General features: G+C 47.2%; 1 protein-coding gene across 5 annotated transcripts in view; it reads left to right on the forward strand.

Annotated features, from left to right (window-relative positions):
• The window catches only part of NCS1 (neuronal calcium sensor 1), a 164,349-nt gene extending 146,453 nt beyond the window's left edge, over window positions 1-17,896 (forward strand). For 4 of the 5 annotated variants that reach the window (XM_075905251.1, XM_075905249.1, XM_075905250.1 and 1 more), the window contains 5 exons: window positions 1,594-1,672; window positions 3,014-3,102; window positions 4,419-4,496; window positions 6,210-6,328; window positions 10,504-17,896. In XM_075905251.1, coding sequence (XP_075761366.1) covers window positions 1,594-1,672; window positions 3,014-3,102; window positions 4,419-4,496; window positions 6,210-6,308 — 345 coding nt within the window. In that variant the 3' untranslated portion in view covers window positions 6,309-6,328; window positions 10,504-17,896. The remainder of the gene's footprint in view (window positions 1-1,593; window positions 1,673-3,013; window positions 3,103-4,418; window positions 4,497-6,209; window positions 6,329-10,503) is intronic. The other variant, XM_075905252.1, reaches the window with a different exon arrangement.
• The last annotated feature ends 1,737 nt before the right edge of the window (window positions 17,897-19,633 follow it).

The following is a 19,633-nucleotide window of genomic DNA, read 5'->3' on the forward strand; positions in this document are numbered from 1 at the left end:
GGGCACTCCAAGCCAGAACTTCTTTGCAAGCGGGGCACCCCTTAGAACTGTGTGTCCGGGGTGGGGGTCGGGACCCTTTAAGCGCAGCCCTCGGCTAGCCTGAGACAGCATCTCCATGCTCTAAGTCCTCCTTTTATGCCCTGCCGGCACTGCTTCCGGCCATCATTAAGCCCTGTTCAGAGTCCACTCAATGTGGACTTACTAGTTCGAACTAGCAAAACGCTAGTTCGAACTAGTTTTTAGTTCTAGATGCGTTAGTTCGAACTAGCTTAGTTCGAATTAACTAATTCGAACTAAGTTAGTTCGAACTAGCGCTGTAGTGTAGACGTACCCTCACTGTTTTGTCACTAAAAGGCAGTTTTTGGAGTTTTTAGTGACAAAACTTGTCAACATAGACAAGGCCTGAGCTTGGGTCTGCGGGGACCGGGGCTTGTGGTCGTGCGGTTTCCCTGGCCACACTTGAGTGTTCCCACTGCATTGTAAGCCTGGTTTTACGATTGTTGAACCCCAGTCTCACCGGTGTGGTAATGTGTCCAAAGGGCATTACGCCGACCTTCTCACTTGGATCTGTGGCTTGAGTTCCAACTACACTGAAAAAGGACAGGGCTTGGATCCAAGTCGCAGGAGGACACAGGCTCTGACCCACCCCCCTAGCAGGTCCTAAGACCTAGATCCTGGGTCTGCTGACCTGAGTCAGATGGATTTGTGTGTGCACAGAAGTGGAGCTTAGCCTCAGAGCTGAGTCAGAGCCTGGCCTTAGTGCACAGGGTAGACATTCCCCAAGTTACACCTGTTCTCCACCGCCTTGTACTCTGCCTTCATTTACAGATGTGCAAAGCAGGTGTAAAATGCTATCAGATCAGAATGGCATATGACACTAGCTACTGAGGACTGTTACAGGACCATTCGGCAGTGTAACTTATAGACTCATAGACTTTAAGGTCAGAAGGGACCATTATGATCATCTAGTCTGACCCCCTGCACAATTCAGGCCACAGAATCTCACCCACCCACTGCTAGAATAATCCTCTCACCTATATCTCAGATATTGAAGCCTTCAAATACTTTGAAGACCCTAAGATGCAGAGAATCCTCCAGCTGTGATCTGTGCCCCATGCTACAGAGGAAGGCGAAAAACCTCCAGGGCCTCTGCCAATCTACCCTGGAGGAAAATTCCTTCCCGACCCCAAACCCTGAGCATGTGGGCAAGACTCATCAGCCAGACACCCAGAAAGTTCTCCAAACTTGCACCATGTCTCCTCTGGATTTGTCCCTGGGACTGGTACTCACAGTGGCAAAGCGATCAGTGAAACTGCTCAGGGAAGTGGAGTTGCTCCATGGGTTGGGATGCAAGGGCGGTGCTCCCCATCCACGGAATCAGGGGCCTGCCAGTGGATTTGGGTGCCCAGCTCCCTGGCCAGCATCCCACCCTTTCTCTTAGGGAGAAGAGCCATGGACGGGGTCACCAGTGCAGATCTAGTGAAGGAGCCCCACATGCAGGAATGCAATGAACCCTGCTTATGTCATCCCAGTCTGTATGGAATAGGCTTTTGATGTGTGTCTCAGATCTCACAGGGCCCTTTCCTTTTGCAGGATGGGAGGATCGAGTTTTCGGAGTTCATCCAGGCGCTTTCGGTCACTTCCCGAGGGACCCTGGATGAGAAACTGCGGTGTAAGTACTCGGCTTAGTCTGAAACCATGAACCGCGTCTTCCCCACCTTCTGTCCTGGAGCCCAGAATGGGTCTAGACTAGCAAGAACCAGCCATACAATGAGCAACTGCCCAAGCGGAGAAGAGCACTATAGAGGGTTCTCATTGGGTAGGTCTAATCTGCATCTGGGAGCAGGGCGCCCAGCCGGGACCCACAGACCTGGGTTTGTGTGTGAGAAGTAGCTGCGTTGACATTGAACGTTGGGGCTGGGGCTGTAGGTTGGGTTTTCAAGCTCTGCACCATGCTGTGGCCTGTGGGCTGGAACATCTCAGCATGCACATGCAGCTCTTGACAGGGTACCAGCACGTGCTTGGCTAACACAGCTCTGTGTGCCCTGGCTGGGGAGCTCACCCCTGGATACCAGTGTGAGCTTGGCTAACACAGCTCTGTGTGCCCTGGCTGGGGAGCTCACCCCTGGATACCAGCACATGCTTGGCTAACACAGCTCTGTGTGCCCCGGCTGGGGAGCTCACCCCTGGATACCAGTGCGAGCTTGGCTAACACAGCTCTGTGTGCCCTGGCTGGGAAGCTCACCCCTGGATACCAGTGCGAGCTTGGCTAGCACAGCTCTGTGTGCCCTGGCTGGGGAGATCACCCCTGGGTACCAGCACGTGCTTGGCTAACACAGCTCTGTGTGCCCTGGCTGGGGAGCTTACCCCGGATACCAGCACATGCTTGGCTAACACAGCTCTGTGTGCCCTGGCTGGGGAGCTCACCCCTGGATACCAGTGCGAGCTTGGCTAACACAGCTCTGTGTGTCCCGGCTGGGGAGCTCACCCCTGGATACCGGTGCGAGCTTGGCTAACACAGCTCTGTGTGCCCCGGCTGGGGAGCTCGCACCAGGATACCAGGTTGATCTTAGCTAACACAGTTCTGTGTGCCCCGGCTGGGAAGTTGCACCCAGCTACAGTGCAGACAGATCCGTTCAGGTTTGTTGCACTCGGGCTGTGCCTAGAGATCTCGGTGTGGGCGTTCACATCGTACAGCCCTAATTAAAATGGGGAAATGCCCACTGGGCTGCAGGAAGGGAGGCTCCCAGAGCAGAGAGCTGTGCATTAACTTACTGAGTCAGTCTCCAGGAGCTGTTCAGTTCTGGGCCTCTCAGACTGAGACTGGTGACGGGGAGAGCCAGTGACGTCTGTGCCCTGGGAAGTGGCCCCCAGGAGATGGCTTGTTCCTGGCCCAGACAGGCACGGCAGGGCTGTCGGACTCACTGCCAGCCCAGGCTGCACTCACACTGGGTGCTCCCTGCTTGCGGGTGCCCAGAGCTTCCTCCGGCTTCAGTGTCGCTCTTGGTTTCAGGGGCGTTTAAACTGTACGACTTGGACAACGACGGGTACATCACGAGGAACGAGATGCTGGACATCGTAGATGCTATTTATCAGATGGTGGTAAGCGTGCGGGGGAGGAAGGGAGCGCTGGGGCAGAGCGCACCGTGGCTCTGCTCGCACTCAGACTGAGTGGCTCCTCCAGGGGATCCCAGCAGATTCTGATGCTGTCCGTGTAGGTGCAGTGGACCCGTCAGGGAGCCACGTGGGCATGGCTCTACCAGGCAGGCCTGTGGCAGGCCGGTTACATCCCCTGGATAGGGTGGAGAGGGGGGAAGAGCAGGGAAGCCGCTGGATAACTCCTCCCCCTGGGTATGTCTACACTACCCCGCTAGTTCGGCTACATGGCTACACGGGGCTCGAACTAGGTAGTTCGGACTAGGGTGCCTATTCCGAACTACTGGTACACCTCGTTTCATGAGGTGCAGACAGAGAGCAGGGGGTAGCAGAGGTGGCTTCCGCCCTCAGGCTCCTGTAGAGGGTGTGAAACCCCCATCAGGATCCCTGCACAGCTGGCTGGGGGAGACTTGTGTTCCCTCCCCACCTCCTCAGGCTGCTGCTACCCAGGATCCCAGGCCAGAATTCTTTGCTCCAGGTGAGGCAGGGATGGGACCTGGCCCCTCACACAGTGTCCTGTGGCTGGGCGGCATGGGAGCTCAGATGAACTCAGAGTCATAGAGCTGGAAGTGACCTCAGAAGGTCATCAAGTCCAGCCCCCTGCCCAAGGAAGGACCAATCCCAACTAAATCAACCCAGCCAGGGCTTTGTCAAGCCGAGACTTAAAAACCTCTAGGGATGGAGATTCCACCACCTTGCTAGGGAACCCATTTCACTGCTTCACCATCCTCCTAGGGAAATAGTTTTTCCTAATATCCAACCTAGACCACCCCCACTGTAACTTGAGACCATTGCTCCTTGTTCTGCCATCCGTCACTACAGAGAACAGCCTCTGTCCATCCTCTTTGGAACCTCCCTTCCGGAAGTTGAAGGCTGCAATCAAATCCCCCCTCACTCTTCTCTTCTGCAGACCAAACAAACCCAAATCCCTCAGTCTCTCCTCATAGGTCATGCGCTCCACCCCCCTAATCATTTTGGTCACCCTCCACTGGATCCTCTCCAATGCGTCCACATCCTTTCTATAGGGGGTGGCCCAGAACTGGATACAATACTCCAGGTGTGGCCTGCAGCAGAGAAAGTAGGCCATTTGCAGAGCAGACGGAGCTGCCCAGAGCTGGCCTACCACAGACTCAGCTCTAGATCAGGATGGCCATCACCTAATGCACAGAGGGACGCAGAGCCCCCCCCCCGGCACTGAAGCTGCAGCACAGCCACAAGCCGTAAATATGCAGGAAACCCAATGCTCTCTCCTGTCCCTACAGGGAAACACGGTAGAGCTTCCGGAAGAGGAAAACACACCCGAGAAGAGAGTGGATCGGATTTTTGCCATGATGGACAAGGTGAGACTTGATGGTGACTCTTGTGTGTTTTCTCCTCACCACTAGGGGGCAGCAGCGGTCACAAGCCCTGCTCATCCATCTCCCAGAATGGGCCCCCCCCCCTTGACCAGGTTCTGTGTACATCCCCACCACCACCTGTGGTCCTCTCCTCCCACTGTGCACACAAAGTCTCCCCGAGGTAGCTTGCTCAGAGTTTCTCCATGGCTGGTGGGAACCCCAGCTACTCTGGGCCTGTCAAAATTGGATGTAACACGGCACCGCATTTGTCAGTGAACTGTTTGTCCCTGATCTAGGGGTACGTCTAGACTGCAGGCTTCATTCGAAAGAAGCTTTTTTGGAAGAGATCTTCCGAAAAAACTTCTTCTGAAAGGGGACGTCTACACTACATGGCTCCGTCGACGGAGCCATGTAGATTTGTTTATTGGGCAAAGGGAAATGAAGCGGCGATTTAAATAATCGCCGCTTCATTTACATTTACATGGTTGCCACGCTGAGCCGACAAACAGCTGATCAGCTGTTTGTCGGCTCAGCGCGCTAGTCTGGACGCTCCGCTGCCGACATCAAAGCCCTTTGTCGGCAGCCCCGGTAAACCTCATCCCACAAGGAATAACGGGGCTGCCGACAAAGGGCTTTGATGTCGGCGGGGGAGCGTCCAGACTAGCGCTCTGAGCCGACAAACAGCTGATCAGCTGTTTGTCGGCTCAGCGCGGCAGCCATGTAAATTTAAATGAAGCGGCGATTATTTAAATCGCCGCTTCATTTCCCTTTGCCTATACCCCTAATCTTCATGGCTCCGTCGATGGAGCCATGTAGTCTAGACACAGCCAAAGAGAGTGTCCACACAGCAAAAGTGCATCAAAGAAGTGATCTGCTTTTTCGAAAGAGAGCGTCCACTCTGAATGGACACTATCTCGCATTTAAGCTGTGATTACTATGGACGGAGTGGCCACCAGAGGACCTGTGCTTTTTCCTGGAGGCCTCGTCTTTTGAAAAAACTCCCTCTTCTGTGTCCTCAGATGCCTTTTTCCATTTTTTCCGAAAAAAAAGCGCAATCTAGACGCACCCCTAGACTGGGTCCAATGGAGCGGATTAACATATTTATCCCTGCAGCTGTAACCCATCTCCAGCCAGTGTGGCCAGTTTTCCAAGCGTACTCTTGCCCACCTGGTCCTTTGTTCTTAACTCACCCCATGTGCCTGAGCAGAGAAATGGTCCTTGATCCGTTTTTTCCCTAGAGGAAAAGGGTTCACACACTCTGGTGCATTCTGTTCTGATGCATCAAAGCTGGAGGCGGGTGCCTATTCGAAGCAGTGCAAGGCCAGTCAGTAGCACAGTAGGAAGGATCCTTGCCCCATAGTACTGCAGCCAGTACCAGGCTATTGCAGGAAGCTGTTTCATTCCCTGAAAAATGTTGCTGTTCGAAACCCAGCTAGGGCTGCAAAGGCCAATGGGGCAGCTCCGGAGGAATGAGGAGTCATTCAAATACACTCCTCAAAGTGTACATGAGGCAGTAGAAAATCGGGGGGGGGGAAACAGGGATGGGGCAGAATCAAGGGGATCCAGTCCAGATCTGAACTTCCTTTGAGTTTGGCTCGAAGCTTGTCCCTCTTTAATCCCAAGCACAGACTGTTCCTCTGGGTCCAGGGCATTTAAATTAAAAAATTAGTTGCAACATATTGGCCACCACCAGCTCTCACAGCCATTGCCTTTCAGAATGCGGACGGGAAGCTAACGCTGCAGGAGTTCCAGGAAGGCTCCAAAGCCGACCCCTCCATCGTACAGGCACTATCCCTCTATGACGGACTCGTATAGTCCCAGGATCCCATGCTGAGGTAAGCCAAGCGAGGTGATAATATCTCTGTCTGTTATAAGCAGAACTAGGATGCTGCCTATACTTAAGGTTGCCTGACACTCTGCATTTTCAGTTATTTATAACATTGCCAGGAATAGATTGGGGGCTTCAGGGACTGAGCGGGACTTTCCCTTCATAAGAACGGCCATAGTGTGTCAGACCAATGGCCCATCTAACCCAGGATCCTGGCTTATGACAGTGGCCAGTGCCAGATTCTTCATTAATGGATCTCTTCTCCATGAACTTATTAATTCTTCTTTGACCCCAATTATACTTTTGGGCTTCACGACATCCCCTGGCAATGAGTTCCACAGGTTGGTGGTGCATTGTGTGGAAAAATACTTTGCTATGTTTGGGCCCTGGTAGCCTGGAGTAGCAGGAGGAAGTGGTCATGTCAGAATGCAGAGGGGTGAGGAACAGGGAGCAGGGAGAAGAGCGAGTGCAGGGGCCAGACAGTAAGGAAAAGCAGAGAAAGAAGTGGGCAGTGACGTTTGGGCAATTTCTCAAGCATTGTGAAGTGCCCCTGGGATGAGTTGTCTCTGCCAGGGAAAGTTTAACAGCATCCAGAAACTGGAATGAACTGGACCAAAGCCAAAGAGATCACCTCCTTGTCCCTGTCAGGATGGTACCACTGCTTTGAGGTCCAAAGTCTGCTCCATCTCTGACCTTTACAGTTCCATAGTTCAAGCCACAGACACAGTGATGCAGCATGAGAGCTGAGCAACACGTGTGATTGGGTTCATTTTATTTTTCCACCACTTTATCAGCCTGGTTCTTATTTCACATTATGTGAGGGCAGGGATGGGGAAAGGGGTCAGACCCAGGTCTAGCCCTACACCCAAATTTTGGGCATGGATTTCCAATAAATGATGCTGAATTCAGACCATCTCTACATAACAGCAGGAATGGGATGACTGGCATTAATTAGATTGGTGGGAGCTGCAGATGCCACACTGCCTGTGCATTATGTTCTCCTCTGAGCCCTAACTCTACCTCATTCCACATATATGTTTGGCTAATTTTAAGGCGGGGTGTGGCACTAAGGTGAACATGCACTAAGGAAATGCCATAGTGTCAGAAGGGAGCTAGTAGGGAATGCAGAGCAAGCTCCAGTAAGGGGCATGATGGAATCCTGAGCTCAGCAGCAGTAACCTGGCTGTTAGACCGTTAGGGTGTGTCTAGGCTACAGGGTTTTGTCCACAAAAGTGGACTTTTGTCGACAAAACTATACCTGCGTCCACACTACCGCCAAGTTCTGTCGACATAACATCAACAGAACTCGGCAGTTTTGTCGACGGTGGTAAACCTCATTCTACATAAGAACATAAGAACGGCCGTACTGGGTCAGACCAAAGGTCCATCTAGCCCAGTAGCCTGTCTGCCGACAGTGGCCAGCACCAGGTGCCCGAGAGAGGGTGGACCGAAGACAATGATCAAACGATTTGTCTCCTGCCATCCTTCTCCATCCTCTGACAAACAGAGGCCAGGGACACCATTTCTATCCCCTGGCTAATAGCCTTTTATGGACCTAACCTCCATGAAATTATCTAGCTTCTCTTTAAACTCTGTTATAGTCCTACTCTTCACAGCCTCCTCTGGCAAGGAGTTCCACAGGTTGACTACACGCTATGTGAAGAAGAACTTTCTTTTAGTAGTTTTAAACCTGCTACCTATTAATTTCATTTGGTGTCCTCTAGTTCTTCTATTATGGGAACTAATAAATAACTTTTCTTTATCCGCCCTCTCCACACCTCTATCATATCCCCCCTCAGTCTCCTCTTTTCTAAACTGAAAAGTCCCAGTCGCTTTCACCTCTCTTCATATGGGACCAATTCCAAACCCCTAATCATTTTAGTTGCCCTTTTCTGAACCCTTTCCAAGGCCAAAATATCTTTTTTGAGGTGAGGAGACCACATCTGTATACAGTATTCAAGATTTGGGTGTACCATAGTTTTATACAGGGGCAGCAAGATATTCTGTGTCTTATTTTCTGTCCCTTTTCTTAATAATTCCTAGCATCCTATTTGCCTTTTTGACCACTGCTGCACACAGTGTGGAAGTTTTCAGAGAACTATCCACGATAATGATAAAGTTAAGATCTCTTTCCTGATTTGTCATAGCCAAATTAGCCCCCATCATACTGTACATATAGTTGGGGTTATTTTTTCCAACATGCATTACTTTACACTTATCCACATTCAATTTCATTTGCCATTTTGTTGCCCAATCACTCAGTGTGGTGAGATCTTTTTGGAGTCCCTCACAGTCTGCTTCTGTCTTGACTGTCCTAAAGAGTTATTCTACGTGGAATAAAGCCTTTTGTCGACAGAGTTCTGTCGACAGAAGGCGTTATTGCATCTACACTTTCATGCCAACAAAGCGGCTTGCTTTGTCGACAGAACTGGATGTCGTCTAGATGTTCTTTGTCGACAGAAGCTTTGTCAGCAGTATCTGTCGACAAAGCCTCTGTCGACAAAACCTGTAGTCTAGACATACCTTTAGCTTGGGACCAAGATCTCCTTGGTCCCAAACTCCCCTCTTGTGACCTTTATAATTCCTCCCACCTGATGGGAGTCAATTCCTTTCTATGATCTTGGGGGACAATCCCAAACGAGCTGATTTTCAGGCATCCCCAAGTTGGACTGTTGGACATGATGATACAATAACTACTGCCTGTGTGTAAAGGGTTTTAAACCAGCAGGGTCTGTGGCATCACACACTAGCTGTGAGAGACAAGCCCCAGAAGCAGTTTGCAAAACTGGGGTTTGGGGAAGGTGCTTGTATGCTATGCAACGGTAGCACAATTGGCAGGGTATAATATCAAATAGCTCCAGCACATCAGTATTCTGCAGCATTAATACTGTGGGTTATTTTTAATTGTGGGAGCACGAAGAGGCTGTAGCCAGCATACATTGTGCTAGCTGCTGCACAGATGAAGTCCTTGCTCCAAAGAGCACCCATGAAGAAATGCCTCCAGAATTTTGAATTATGACAAAAAAGAGGGGTGGAAACACTCAACTTTTTCACACGTACATTCCTCCTTCTCCCCTGGGGAATTGTTCAGATTTCATAACTACAGCCGTACCAAATTCATGGTCAAGATGTTAGCTATTTAAATGTGAAATTTCACTGTTTTGTAATTGTTGGGTCATGACCCAAAAAGGAGTTGTAGAGGGGCCGGGGGGCAGGTTGCAAGGTTAGTGTAGTGGTAATTACGGTACTGCTACCTTTACTGCTGCTGGTGATGGCGCTGCTGTCAGACCTGAGCAGCTGGAAAGTGATGGCTGCTTGCCAGGAGCCCAGCTCTGAAAGAAGAGTCACCACCAGCAGCAGTAAGTATGGCATGGTATGATATTGTGACCCTTAAACTTCTGCACTGCTGTGGGTGGGGTATTACCTTTAGAGCTGTGTGCCTGGCCAAAAGCCACCCTCCAGACACCCAGAAGGACAGAAGTAAGGGTGGCAATACTGTGACACCCTTAAAATAACTTTGTGATATCCCCACAATCCTCTTTTGAATCAGAACCCCCAATTTGAGAAACACTTGTCTCCCCCATGAACTCAGAAGTTCAGATTTCATGGGGGGGAGACCAGATTACATAGTCTGTGATGTGTTTTTCATGTGGCCATGAGTTTGGTAGGGCTTTATTTGTCACTGATAAGTTTCCCATTTTTGAAATTCTAATCCCTCTCTCGAAATGAGAGGGAAGAATTTCAAAAGGAGGCAGGAGATTATTCCTCCTTTACCCAACCAGCTCAACATTGCCAACAGCAAGTTTCAGAAACTGGCGAGGTCCTTAAAAATCATGAGATTGGCTAGTAAATCAAGAGATTAAACACAAGAATAAACATTTGATTCTGGAGTTGGATCCTTGGATGTGTGTGGGAAATGTCATATTTCTAAGCTTTTCTCCACAGCCAGGATAGTTAGAAACATACATTTTATTTTCCATGGCAGCGTAAAGTCTCACAAGAATCTCCAGATTCCAGGAGCTGGGACCTTAACAACAACAAAAAAAAGGCAGGACCTGTGATAAAATCCCATGGCAACACTGATTATCAATAAACTTCTTTGTGTCTCTATTTTCTTTGATTTAAACACAGTTTGACTTGCTTTTCCCTCTTCTCCCCTCCCCCCAACTTCTTCTCTTTTAGTTGCCTGGGGGAAGATTCTTTCTGTGCCATCAGACCACCTCAGTAAAGAAGCTTGCCAGTCCCTCTCCAGCCTTCCTTTACGTTACATGCGAACAAGGGAGGCGCTTGAAGTGTGAGGTCATCCCCCGCGCCCACTCCGCACTCTGCATCAACCGTTTCCATTTGCCAACGTCCACTTTTTCAAAATTAAAAAGGGAAAAAAAGAAGAAAAAAGAAAGGAAAAAATAAAAATAGGAAAAAAGCAGTGAATTTTTGAGCATCTGGGGGTGCAAGGGATCATGTGTTGCTGTGTGGAAACCCCCCTATCTCTTGCTTTTACTTAGTAGATTTTTTTTTGACTGGACTAAAAACCGACAAATATTTTACATTGTTTTCATAGAAAACCGCAGCATGAAGAAGGCGTCAAAAGATACTGCTGAGGTCTTGGAGTGGGCAGCTGCTGCGCGCCATCCAAGTGCTTGATCGCCATCAGCTTCTGCTTTATTGGGGGATGAGGGGGGGATGATAAAAGGCAATTGGAAATGGAAGTTCCACATCCCCTGCGTTTTCAGCCTGGCCTGGCCTGCATCGCTAGGGAGATATGTATATTTTTTGTGAGACAGTATTGTGCTTTTTTTTTTTTTTTTTGGATGGAAAAAGTGAGGCTTTTGTTACTATGCCTATCTATATGTTACCGAAATCTTTATTTATTTGTTGTAAATGTTGCTGCTGTGTTTAGTCTTTCATGTGTTGAAACACCTAGTTGATACAAGTTGCAAGGTTTACACACCATGGCAGGGGGAGGTAGCCTGCGATAGCAATTAAGCCAAAAATACTCTCCCCCTTCCCCCACCCATATACTGTGCTTTGTCAGCTGGTTGATGTTTTACAGGGGATAATCTAACCCCTTTCTCCTTTGTTCCCATCCCTCTAGTCTCTGCACCCTCCCTTTTCTCCTCCTCTTTAGAAGTTCCACTAGTACCCCTGACAAATCCCTGGGCTGTCCTTCTCTCAATTTGTTGTATTTATGTTGCCCTTATGCATTCATTTTGCCATCTTGCCTTTGTGTAAAGCAGAATGATGAAATATACAGTATCCAGAAATGTTTCTGCATGAAAAGTATTAATGGGGCCAATATTGTTTAAGCTTTAAAATGACCCTTCTTTTTGGAAAACCCCGGAACTGTCATGTATCTATCTTGTGGATGGAGAGTAAGAAAAAAAACTGAATTAACTCCTTACTAAGCCTCCAGGAGGTGAGCATCCCTGTGGGCTGAGAACAGAGATGGTTGGGTTGATTGTACGGGTACCTGCCTTTAATGTTTCTGAAAAGAACCAGCAGGTCAGCGGAGCTTAGAAGATTTGTCTAAGCAAACTCATTGCTGTTTAAGGCAGAACCAAATCCTTGATACTGTCCAGAGCTACACAGTGCTGCTCAGTGTCATGGAGAGGGAGGAAAAAAATGACAATAGTCTCTTAGCATTTTGCCATGTTTGCTCTTGTTGGGTAGTTTTACAGTGCTCTTGAGTTTTGATCTTTGGGCTATGCACTGAGAGAGAGGCCTTGTTCAGTGGGTCACATCCATTCCTATGATGCCCCGTCTGGGTCACAAAGATGGATGTGATCTTAGATAAACAGGGAAACAATCAACAAAACAACACAAATCCAGCCTCTTCCTCCACCCCATTTCTGCTTGTTCTGTCTCCACCTTTGGCAAAATGGAATAGCGGAATAGAAGCACAGTAGCAAATACACCCAGACTAGGGCAGGCACTGGCCACGGTTCTTTTAGATAATGGGCTGGAATGGAAAGCTTCCTACAGCTTTCACCAGCAAGGTTTGTGTGGTGTCTGTATACAGAGCAGTTGTCAAGTGCACCATAAACACTGGAGACCTTCGCTTTTCCACCAACGTTCCTAAGCATGCAGCCAGATGTTGGTGCATTTTCCTGTTGCGCTAGCTAGCCGCAGTGTTTCTAAGGTGCCTATCACCTTAGAATCCAAACTCCAAGCATCGTTCTTCTTCAGACTGTGTGTAACAAAACAACCGCAGAGTAATGGATGGAGGGGCAAGAGGAGGAAAGAAAGATTCGGATGCTAAGAGTGGCCAATGTTAGCCAATCAATGTTGGGCAATCTTTGCTAGTGGAGGAGCACAAGTGAGCAAACTCAAGGTTGCCTTTCTGGCCATCTTCTCTTCCCATAATTGGGAAGGACAGATTTACTGGCCTCATCATAGGCATACTTCTCTAGTTAGGAAATTATGTGCTTAAAAAGGGTCTAATGCCTGTTATCTTTCGGGATGTTCTTAACTAGAGCTACTTATATTCTTCCTGGTCCAGCAGTAAAGAGCTATGTGTTTTAACGTGCTCTTGGCTTCTCCCATGCAGTACTTGAAACCTCTAAGGGGAAACCTGTGCAAAGCATCTTTCAGAGCCGAAATCACTTTTGAGATCATCTAGACACCAAAGCTACAGAAATTTGAAATGTGAACTCATGCTCCCAAAACACCTAACTTCAGTCACTGAAACTAAAGAAATGTCCATCAGCTGTCACCTGTATTAAGGCTTCTCTTGTGCATAGGCTGCAGTTGGGGCACACACAGTAGGGGAAGGTCTGGTTCCATCCAACAGAGGGCAGCGTGACACATTTGCTCTGGACTGTACATAACCCTGGTCTCTGTCCAGTGCTTTGCACCCTGTATTCAGTCCTCCATGTGCGCAGATGTTTTAGGATGGCAGCAGCCCCTCAATCTCTGCTTGCTATTGTAGGTTATGGTGATACACTGGTGGTAGAAGCACAAGAGATTTTGTCCTATCACAAAGGAAGTTCTCTAAACCCTTTTCCAGAAGAAAGAAGTGTCAGCTAGAACTGCAACTTTCCAGAGTGCAGCCTGATTTCTTTGGTGTGAAATGAAGGGAGTACGATTCCTGTATGCTCATCAGTGTGCTCTGGTTATAATGATGTCCTTCATTCTTAACAGCGAGGTCACCCATGATTTCCAGAGCAATATTTTCAGATGTTGGGTCCCTAATGCAGCTGGTATAAATCACTCCACTCATTTCCTTAGAGCAGCTCTAATTGACAGGATCCTCTAATTGAGGATTGGTCCCTGCTGTGTGGGCAGCATTGAGTGGAAAGCTCCTGCCCCACAGAACACCAAGCCTGAAGGCGTTGGCTGTGATCAGTACATCGGAGCTGTCTGCAGTGGCATCAGCCAGACCAAGGTCCAACCAGCAAATCAAGGATTTTAAACAGTAGTGGGAGAGGAGGAATTAACTCCAGATGAACTGTACATGTCACTTTCAGCTCTGAGGCTGAAGAAGGTAGCCACCCAAATCCTATTAGCACCTAATCCTAAATCCTAGTTCTAGTACAGACTGGCCATATCCCCCACCCCTGTCCCAGCACTAGTAACCTCTCTTGTCTGGCTAAGCTGTATTTGTATCAATAACACAGAGCATCTAAACCATCCTGTCTATGTCATTCTTAAAGGCAATGGCCTCCCACACATGACTCTCACTGATACTGCAAAAGCACAGTGTTGGAAGGAGCATGATCTCTTTCATTGCTTGGCAAGCCAGGCTGCTAGGGCTTGATTTGCTTGCACATCAGTCCAAGCAGAACTGAAGGCTTTGTAAAGACTGGTCAATATGCTTTTATGCTGCTTAACAGATCTAGTTCTAGATCTAGCTTTCGGGCTTTGGGATGACTTGTGCATTAGCAGATCAAGAGAGAAAGACTGTGGGGGAGGGAGGAGAAAAACAAAACTGCACATTTTTGTTCCCCTAAATGACACTAGTCCTGCAGTGAGGTTGGAAACAGTCCACTGATGGGTTGTGAATCCCCTGGAGTGCTTGGCCAAACTTGAAAATGTAGTAGGAACTTCAGTTTCCTCTCTTGTTCTATTGACAAAGTCGGCGGAATATTCTAGATTGGCCTACTGTAACAAATTTATCCAGATAGAGGCCTCAAGGTAGAAAAGCACATGCTTAAGTCCACCTTTATTTAGGAAATCGCTACAGCATTTGTGATGGGGTGCGGTCACAGAAGTCCCCTTAGGATTGTTCCCCAGTGTGCTGATCATGCCATTGACACCCGCCTTCTTGTTCTCTGGGATTCCTTACCACTCTCTTCTGCTGGGTTAGATCATCTGATCTCCCCCAGACTAGGCACAGAATTGGGGTCTCCGTCCCGTCCCCCCCCCCCCCCCCCCGTTCCGCTGCAGAACAGCACAGACACTGAACCACTTCAGCTCCGGCTGGATGCAGTTCTAGGGCTCAGCACCCAGGAAATATACCCCCAAATTGAACCAAACCCTGCCAAATGAATCCATCTTTCTCTGTGTGATATTTTTACACAAGGAAAACTTACCTGGTAAGCTCCTTTTATCAATGAAATAGAGATGTGCAGAGTGGTTGTTCCCCCCAGGTAATAATTATTTACACAGGGCCTGATAGTAAGCAAAAGTGTTTTTTATTAAGTACAAACCGTAGCATTTAAGTGAAAACAGACAGATCAAAGTAACTTACTAAATTAAAATGTAAAGAAAATGCATAGCTAGTTATAATTCACTAAGAAACATGAAGATTCTTACCCTAAAGAGCTGTTCTTATTTCAAGCATAATCTTCAAGTCAGAGACAAACTCTTTTGCTCTGACTTTGGTCTTCAGCCCTCTTAAAGTTCTTTTGTATCCTTTTAGGATACGCGAAGCAGTTTTCCAGGCCAGCCACAAATCAAAAGGGAATTGCTTCCCATTGCTTTAATCAGTGTTTCCCAAATGGCGTTCCATGGAATCCTGGGGTTCCGCGAAGTGAAAATAAGGGTTCTGTGAGAAAATTCCATTACAACAACATTTAATGATTTAAGAAAATAATAATTAATATTTAAGCATTTATGAATTTTACTGAAAACAATTTTCATTTGTGTTTGCCACGATAAGTGTCCCTGTGTAATGCCAGCTTAGCCAGAGAATGGAGATGATAATGTCACTACTCAGTACTGATGTCCATGTATTAGACTGTTATTAGGGATTCCGCAAAATTCTTTCTACTTTAAAAGGGTTCCGTAGTCAAATACAACTGGGAAACACTGGCTTAAATAATCTTTCTCCAAGTATCAGGTGTCATATGTCTCTCCAAACCAACCACCTTCCAGAATTACAGGACAAGCAAGACTGTTTACAAGTTGTTGAATTGATCACCCAGTCATCAAGCTTTCCAGGCACCAGTAATGGCTCTGATTAGCAATCGAAAACTATAAACAGACTTGCACTTCACATTTCTAATTTCACATACAAGAATGATCCATGCACCAAAATCAGATCCAGCAGATTGTAACATTACAATTGATAGGTTAACATGAGATATTTTGTTTAAAACACCTTCAAACTGATACTCATGAGCCAATTTTCATAAATCATGGGGGATGTTACAGCTTGGGCTCAATTTTCATTCCTAAATAGAAATGAGACCCTATATTGGGGCTCGAATGATTTCTGCCTCTTCAGTGATTCCTGCTCTTGAGCGGCTTACTGGACCCTTTGACTGTGACACTCCTGGAGGAGACATGATCAGTCTGATGCAAACTCATCAAGCAACTGTTGCATTTTATGGCAGGACAAATTCTGACTTCATATGGTCAAATCCTGATCCCATTAAAATCAATGGACCAGCTCTTCAGCTGGTGTCTAGCCTGGCTCCATTGATTTTGACTGGAGCTACGCCAGTTTATACCAGCGGCGGATCTGACTCCATGTGACTTTTACCATTGATTTCAAGGGGAGCTGGGCCATAATATGAACCTGTTAGAGCAGGGGTGGCCAACCCGCAGCTTGCGAGCCGCATGTGGCTCTTCTCCCCCAAAAGTGCGGCTCACAAAGCTACTCCTGCGCGCCCCCCCCCCGAAAGATCCCACCCCCAGCTTCCCTGAGCTCACTGGGGGGTGATTCAAAATGGCACCCAAGATGGTGGCCATCAACAGGCGCCTGGTATGGCCAAAAAGCCTAAGCTTGTTTCTTTGTTAAGTGGTTTGGCCACCCCTGTGTTAGAGCCATTGTGATGAGATAAGGGATCAGAAGGTGCTGGCGGATCTTGAGCTGTTCTTCAGTGCTGCTGGCCCTTTTGGAAAGACTTCTTGAAACAAAGGAAGCGAGACAAAGAGCTGAACTCATTTACCATGTTCTGTTTAAAGGTACAAGTTTTTACTACACACAAGGTCTCTCTCCCTTTGCAGCTGGGAGTGGGCTGACTCCTGTTTTCCCCTCCAATCTGATCTGTTACAGGGGCAGATGGGTGAAGAATGGAACATACTGCCCCAGTCATTCCAAGGGAAATGCAATTCTGCTGTTTTGTGGCCAGAATGCTCAAGTTTTTGGTGGCTCTCTGTGGCATCTCCCAACTCCCTATCCCTTCCTCACCCCCTCCCCTACCCCCCCGGCTGGTCACTTTCTGATGCCTACTGGCACTTAAGGTGAATGTGATGTTTCTGTGATTTTCCTTGCTGATAAATAACTAACCGCACAAAGTTTGTAACAATATCCAGGCAAGTGTGATTGTAATTTGTTCTGGCACTTTTCTCAGAAAGGCTTTGAAGTTTGTCAGAGGGTTTGCCCCTTCAATGGATTGTATGAAGGAGCCTCTGTATTTCAAGGGACACTATATAATGGTCTAGCTTTCACTGACCTGTTTTTTTTTACAAACAGATTGTCTTTGCCAGATTTTCAGTATAAGTAGCTGTCTCTAGCTCAGCAGCAAATCCCTTGGCTGGGAGATGCAGTGAGCCCTGCTGACGAGGACACAAGGAATCTCAGGTTTCAGTGATTTAACAATCCTATTTGCAACATGGGGAGGATGCAAGCGATTTCAGTGTCTTTCACGGAGAGGTCCCAAGCTCTGTCCATTGCCATGTCTCTTTCCCTAGCTTACTTGCCATGAGCTACTAAAAGGCCCAATAGATGCACGCAGCTAAGGGAGTAAGCGGAATGGAGCGTCAGTCTCTACCCTATTAGAAAGAGAAGAAAGGAAAGCTGTGATTGATATCAGGGGGAGGTCTGGATAGGGTGGGAAAGAATTTTTGGTTTTGAGCTCACAGGGGCTTCAGCTGGCAAAGAGTGAAGAATAGAAACATATCGCATAGTGACACCCAGGCTACGGATGATTCCAGTCGACCCCACCTTCCTCGTAGGCTTTACCTGAGGTCTTCATCACAGCCCTACCCAACTGCCAGAGAAAGACGACTTCTGCTGAGCAATTTTTGCTAACCTTCTGCAATGCTGACAACTGCAGCTTTTCAGCATTCAGGCTGTTGCAGCCCCTTAGCCCAGAGCCACCAGGTCACTCCCCTCTACTTGTTTCATATTTGCAAATTAAAAACAAAACACTTTTTGAATGAATAAAAAGCTTTGGTTGATTCATAAGAGCACGTTTAATCTTCTCTTTTGTAGCAGTGTTTTCCCTTATGGATAGGCAAGCCTGTTGTTGGAGCCAGACGTTTTTGCAGGGCTATTTAAGACCTCAGCAATGATGTGTTTTCTCCCTGAGGGACAGCTGTTCCAATGGGGAGAGTACGGGACTGGAACGCGTGAGAATTGGGTACTGGGCATGCTTCAACTCTTGACTCACTGAGTGGCTTTGGCCAAGTCACATAGGCCAAATTTTTAAAATGTGGCCATTGGTTTTGAGAGCCTGACTTTGAGATGCCTTCAGCCTTGTTTTCAGATGAGCTGTGCATCCACCCCGGCAGCAGAAAGGGGAGCTGCAGCTTCACAGCACTCCTAAAATAAGACAGACAGCATCTTACCTTAGAAAATGCTGGCCTTAACCTCTCTGTGCCTCAGTTTTCCCATCTGTAAAATGGGTTTGCTACAAACCCATTCTTAAAGTGCTTTGAGATCTACATATAAAAATGCTATGTGAGCACTAAATATTATGTGACTATTATTTATTATTAATTAATACATTTTGCACAGTCTCCAGAAAATGAAACACAAAGGAATTGTGAGCTATGGAGAAACCACTTCCTCCAGGTTTCGAAAGATTCATTTTATTTCATTGTCATTTACCTTTCTTTAAAAAAAAAATCTGGGTCATTATTAAAAAACAAGAGCAACTGATTTGTTTCTTTTTGTGATGTTTTCTGCATATAACTTCTTGAGATGTTCCTGAACTAGAAAGAGTGTTGCAGCTGTGACATTTGAAAAAACAACAACTAATAATAATTAAAAGTCAAAAGTGCATGGCCTGCCTCTGAGAACTTATTTTCTGGCACTAGATGTTATCCAGTTTCAGAGAGGTAGCCATGATAGTCTGTAACTGAAAAAACTTAAACAATGACAAAAAAGAAATGGGTTGTATTCACGAAAACTCATGATACCATCTTCATTTTTGGTTAGTCTCTAAGGTGCTGCAAGACTTCATAATTTTTAAGGGTTTTATTTTAGATATCTGTCAATGTTGCACAGATTAAAATGCGGGATCTGTACTTTCCTTTTATTTTTCTGTTTGTGTGATAACTGTGGCCATTTTATATCACCTTTCTCTGGGTCTTGTCTGGGCTTTGCTGTTTCTTCCAGAAACAAAAATATGTGATTTGGGGAGAAAAAGGGGAGAGAATCAGACTGGTGGATCCCCTGACCCGTAATAATTGGTTTCCTTTGTACAAGGCAGAAGGAAAGAGAGACATGAAAGTTTTTTTTCTCTTGACTAGTTATTTAATGTATTTAATTGTAATGATCTGTAGCACAGGCAACAGCAACTATGTACAGCTATTCTCTTGTGAGTGGTAATAGCCAAACTTATCATTCGGTTTTGATTGCCTTTGAAAAATGTTTTAGTGCTGAGCTGCCAGTCCACAAATCTCCCCTGGGCCATCATCTGAATGGGGCTCAGTACTTGCATTTAGCTTCATTGGAAGGGGCAGCTACTCATGGTCTGGCCCTTCCTTTTCAACGAGCATCATTGACTTCCATGTGTGCTGGCATCAATCGCCTGGCCTCTTGCATCTTGTTAATCAGTTGAAGAAGCTGAGGACAAAGAAATGGGCCCAATGCTCTACTCATTTAACCGCATAGGTGTCATTGGAGTTGCACCTGTTCACACTGGAGGAGAATTTGGAGAACACTAATAGGCTACGTCTACATTGGCAAGATTTTGCG

The sequence above is a fragment of the Pelodiscus sinensis genome, chromosome 22 (genome assembly GCF_049634645.1).
Source record: "Pelodiscus sinensis isolate JC-2024 chromosome 22, ASM4963464v1, whole genome shotgun sequence".
Lineage (NCBI taxonomy): Eukaryota > Metazoa > Chordata > Testudines > Trionychidae > Pelodiscus > Pelodiscus sinensis.